Below are 4,943 nucleotides of genomic sequence, written 5' to 3'. Positions count from 1 at the left end.
ATCCCTTCTCTACTTTCCACGTCTCTCGGTCTCATCATCCACAGGGCAGCGAGAGTTCCAGACCCTAAGGCAGGGCAAGCTTTCAGGGAGGTCTCTTTGGAACATCTGGAGAAGGAGAGCACAACCCACTGGTGGTGCTGAGTGGTCCTCTTGGGTCAGGGGCAGGAAGAGCAGAAGCAAAGTGAAACCGGTGTGGCTGGCGGGAGCCAGGGGCTGCGGCCACCCAGTTCTGACCCTAGGAGAGGACCCCCTTCCTCAGGTACCTCCTCTTGCTCACTGAACCCTAGCATGGCTGCCTAGGTGCCTGCTCAAGTCAAGCCCCAGTCCGAACCTATGGAAAGAACCAGCCCGCAGGCTTTAAGCCTTGACCACCGGCCACCTTTGCCTCCGCAGACTGAAGAATCTGTGCTGCACATGTGGGGAGAATTACTGTGCTTCAGACTTCCCCTCACTCTATTTTAACGTGGCACAGAGGCAAAAGGCCATTTTGAAAACACAATACCCAGGTTACAGTGATTGGTAGTCAGCCTTGCACCAAGCAAAGCCACCCGTAGCTAAATCGCTGTCCCCTGGAATGTTAAATTCAAAAAGAGCTTTGTCGGTGGCAGAGCACAGCTCACCTGCTGGGGTGGGAATGACAGAAGCTGGAGTCCCAAAACTCACAAGTGGAGGCCAGCAGGGGAGTTGTAGATTCCAGAAAAAAAAAAAAAAAAAAAAAGATAAGAAAGACATTTCCTCAACTACATTTCACAAAGGCTATATTGATATCAAAATTTTAAAAGATAACAAAATCAGAAAGAGTAAGGATATCATCATTTAACATCCTAAATTGATTAAAATTTAGAAATCTAAAAGCATCAAATTGCTTTCAAAGGGCAGTGAGCTTTGAAATTTATTCACTGCAATAGGGTAAAGATTTAAAAATCAAATAGGGAAGTAAAGCCTTTTGAAACCCATGTCTGGGCTGGTCCCAAAGGCAAGAAATATTAAATGCTAGAGAATCAATTCCCTTGGAACCTTTGCTGGCCCAGCTCAAATTCTTTTCTGGAAAAACCACTGAAGTGAGCAAGAGAAGTCCGCATTTTAGGAAATCGAGGGAAAGAAAGCAGGACTCACCCTGGCTTACAGTTAGCAAATGGGTAATGTTTATCCTTCTCCTTTGCCTCCTAAATTGGGGACAGCTGGACATTGAAATGGAGTGGCACTGTTTTGTTTTGACAACTGGCACTTTTTTCTGAATATAACAAAATGCACTACAGCAACTGACCAGCTCAGGATCTCTCGAGAAGCCCCATCCAAAGGGGACTGTTCTCAGATTGCCTGGGGGAAAAAATCTAATTTTGGAGGTTTTAATTAATTGAAAGATTTTTCTGTCACTAAATAAGACAATAGGGGAGCACTCCTGTGATCATCTATATGTACCTACACGAACAGCCACCGGTGTAACAAAAATAATCAGAAAAGGTGGGTTTGGAAACACACCTTTTTTTTTTTTTTTTTAATATAAGAACACAAACACATTGTCCGAACTTTGGGCAAAAAAACGACATGGGTTTATTTTAGGTAAATACAACAATTAAGACCACATAAGACAAACACAGATGAAGTTAAAATTTTTAAGTTTTTTTTTCTTGTAGGAATACTGAGGGTGGAATCTACTATACAAAACCATCACACTTTGTAAATAAAAAGTATCAGATACTTGACTTCTTTATCCACTGACCAAAAAAAAAAAATTATAATAATAAATTATTTTCTTGTTTTGTAAAAGACCTACAATGGGGTAAAGAATTGTACAAGAAAACCCCCACAGAGATTTCTTAAATTCAATTGGTAGAAATGGTTGGGCAAGATGAAAAATTATCCAGTGAACTCAACTTTAAATATTATATTAATGGCTCTGAACAACAACATAGCCTGGTTACAAATCCACACATTTGTACAGCACGGTTAGAGAAATTTAAAATTACACACAGCACATACATCATCTATAGAGACTCCCATACACCTGTGGGGGTTTCTACAGAAAGTCATTAATGGTCGCTATGGTATTTGGTCCATAATTTAGATCTTTGAAACCCCAAGTAGAGAAAAGCACAGCGTCCTGGTAGGGGAAGGGGATTTTAAAAATCGGTATTCATCTCGCTGGGCTGCGTCCCTTTAGAGGGACTTCCTGGGATCTCAGAAACGGGGCGGCGGACTAAAGTTACCTGCACACTTCATAGACGCTTCGCAGACGGCTGGAGGCGGGCGCACGAGCTCTCTGCTCCCGGGTCGGTGGGCATGATTTGTTTCTTTGTGCGTCACTGTCTGCAGCCTTCGCAGTCTGACAGGGTCGCGTCTGGAGGCGAGGCCCAGAGCAGGGAAGGGCTGGGGCGCTTCAGTATTTTGTGCAGTCGTAGGAATAGGGGGTTGCGTGGCGGTAGAGGGCCGGCGTGGCTCTGTAGGGCAGCTGACAGCTCGCATTGCTCACCTGGGACTCCGCGAGGGTCGAGTTTTCAATTCCCAGCCGGTGAGAGTTGAACATCTCCCGGACGTTGGGGAAAGTCTGCTGCTGGGCCGCGAATGTGTGGCCAGAGAGGTGGTTTAGGTCCCCGCTGTGGTTGAGATACCAGGAAGCCGCCGGGGCCGCGGCCGACCCGGGCTGCGGCGCGGGCTGGGGCTGAGGAACGGGCGGGGGCTGCGGCGCCTGTGGGTGGTGGTGCCCGTGATGCTGGTGGTGGTGGCCCGCGGCAGCGAGCGCGCCCTCCTGGCCGGCAGCGAGGTTGAGGGCGCTCAGCGGTGATGCGGGGCCACTCGGGTGGTCCGAGAGGGTCTCGTCCAGGGCGGGCGGGACGCACATGTGCGCCGGCCGCTCGGCCCCGGTGTACAGGCTCATGGCGCGCATGCTGCACTGGTAGCCCCCCGCGCCCCCCGCCTCCAGACCCTGAGCGCACGGCTGACCGTAGGCTGCAGGCGGCGCGGCAGCGTAGGGCAGCGCCAGCGGGGGCACCACCAGGCCAGCGCGCCCGGCCGCGGGGCTCAGTTCGCCGCCCGGCGGCGACGTTCGCAGCGTCATGATGTTCTCCACGCTAAAGCCGGGCAGCCCGTTGGGCGCCGATGCGTGATGCTCTGGCAGCGAGCCGTCCGGAGAGCCCGCTGGGGTGGAGACCGCGCTGCGCGGGCTGCCCTGCAACGCGCTCTCGGGGCTCAGCGTCTCCACCTTGGTGATGACCGGCAGCGCAGGCGATGCAGCCTCGCTCTTGATCACCACTTTCTTCTCGGCCTCCTTGGGGGCGTCCGCTAGGGGGGGCCCAGCCGGGGCGCCCTTGGAGGATGCCGGGGGCGGCTCCTTGAGGTGGGCCCGCTCCTCCTTCTCCTTGGGCACGTCCTTCTTTTTGAAGCGCCGCCGGCGCCTCAGGAAACTGCCGTTCTCGAACATATTGTAGGAGTCAGGGTCCAGCGTCCAGTAGCTGCCCTTGCCAGGTTTCTTGTCGTCGCGAGGCACCTTAACGAAGCACTCATTGAGCGAAAGGTTGTGGCGGATACTGTTCTGCCAGCCCTGCTTATTCTCTCTGTAGAAGGGGAAACGGTCCATGATGAACTGGTAGATGCCGTTCAGGGTGATCTTCTTCTCTGGCGCATTCTGGATCGCCATGGTTATGAGAGCTATGTAGCTGTAGGGCGGCTTTACCAGGTCCTTGGGCGCCGCGGGCTGGTGGTGGTGGTAGGGCGCGTACGAGCGGCCCATGCCCGCGCCGTATTGCTCCGGGTGGCCTGCGTAGACGCCCATGGGGCTGGCCATGCCGCCGTAGCTGCCCGCTGCCCGGTAGTAATTCTGCTCGCTCAAGTAGGGCACCACTCCCAGGGCGTTGGGGTCGGACACCGAGTAGCGCGCCTGCATGCTGCGTCCAAGACCGCTCGCCACCGCCTGCGCGCACGGACTGCGGCCAGGGGAGCGAGGAAGGCCTGGAGAGTGAGAGCGAGGCGCGAGAAGGGAAAGAATCGGTGGGGACTGCCCCGGCTGAGCGAAGCCTCAGCGGCGAGGTGGAGGAGGCGCCGGCGCTCGAGCCGAAGAGGAGCGCTCGATTTCAGCGGACTGGGCGGGTCAGCATCCTGGAGGGCGCGCCCTGGGCGACCACAGCTCCGGCCCTGCTCGCCCGCGCGCTTTCGGGGTCCGGCGGATGGCAGCCGGGCAGACTGCTGGTCGCAGCAGAGACGCCTCGCGTGCACTGGAATGTTCCCCCCGTCCGCGCAAGGAGGGAGAAAGCAGGTCTCCAAGTCCCCCTGCAGATCGTCAGCCTTGAGGGTCAGCGAGCCGGGGTCCAGAGTGGCTGCCCTGCGGAGCCCGGAAAACGAGGCAAAGTCCCTTTTAGGGATTGGGAAAAGTTTCAAAAGTCTTCTTGCAGTAAGCGAGTTTTTACTTTCCTCAGGCCGCGCCCCCTCCTGCAACTTTGGACCAATCATCTGACAGCTATGGGGAGATGGCACCAATCAGGGAGCGGAGCGAAGGAATCCGGCGGCTCTAAGACCCAGCCGCGCAGCACTCGCCTTTTTTGTAGCTCAGCCCTAACTTGAAAAGTCTTTTAAAAAATGAGTTATCTTAATAAAATTTATTTTATTATGGTATTTTGGTTAATGGGACCACGTGCCCAGGGCAAAAAAATAGAAGTTTCTTAGCGAAAAATAAGTTTGAAATATAAAATCGAATTGGCGAGTGCAGCCAAGTAGCTCCCACCACACCTTGGGGACGGCAGAGATGCTGGGGGAACTTTCTTATTAATGAGTGATGAGGCGAGTGGTTAGATTCCTAGTCATCGGGGCCTAGATTATGGATTAAAAGCGGACGTGCCCGATCCGAGTGGAGGGGACCGGCACTGGGTGCCGTCCCCGGTTAACGCGATGATTAATCGTCTCCGGCGGGTCGCCAGCTCCAGGCGTCAGGAACGACCTGTTCAGGTTTT

At 53.8% G+C, this 4,943-nt stretch overlaps 1 protein-coding gene across 1 annotated transcript; it reads right to left on the bottom strand.

The window, feature by feature from the left end:
* Positions 1–1,622: 1,622 nt before the first annotated feature.
* Positions 1,623–4,342, bottom strand: FOXC2 (forkhead box C2). The gene has a single exon (XM_081273911.1). It carries the CDS (start codon positions 3,881–3,883, stop codon positions 2,381–2,383), a length of 1,503 nt encoding a protein of 500 aa, XP_081130037.1. The 5' UTR covers positions 3,884–4,342; the 3' UTR covers positions 1,623–2,380.
* Positions 4,343–4,943: the final 601 nt, after the last annotated feature.

This window comes from Spermophilus citellus (genome assembly GCF_964194105.1).
Source record: "Spermophilus citellus genome assembly, chromosome: 18".
Lineage (NCBI taxonomy): Eukaryota > Metazoa > Chordata > Mammalia > Rodentia > Sciuridae > Spermophilus > Spermophilus citellus.
The sequence above is the reverse complement of the archived record's forward strand: the minus strand, read 5'-3'. Positions and strand labels throughout refer to the sequence as shown.

Coding starts and splice junctions, on each gene's coding strand:
- FOXC2 (XM_081273911.1), bottom strand. CDS start 3,883: ATGCAGGCGCGCTACTCGGTGTCCGACCCCAACGCCCTGGGAGTGGTG.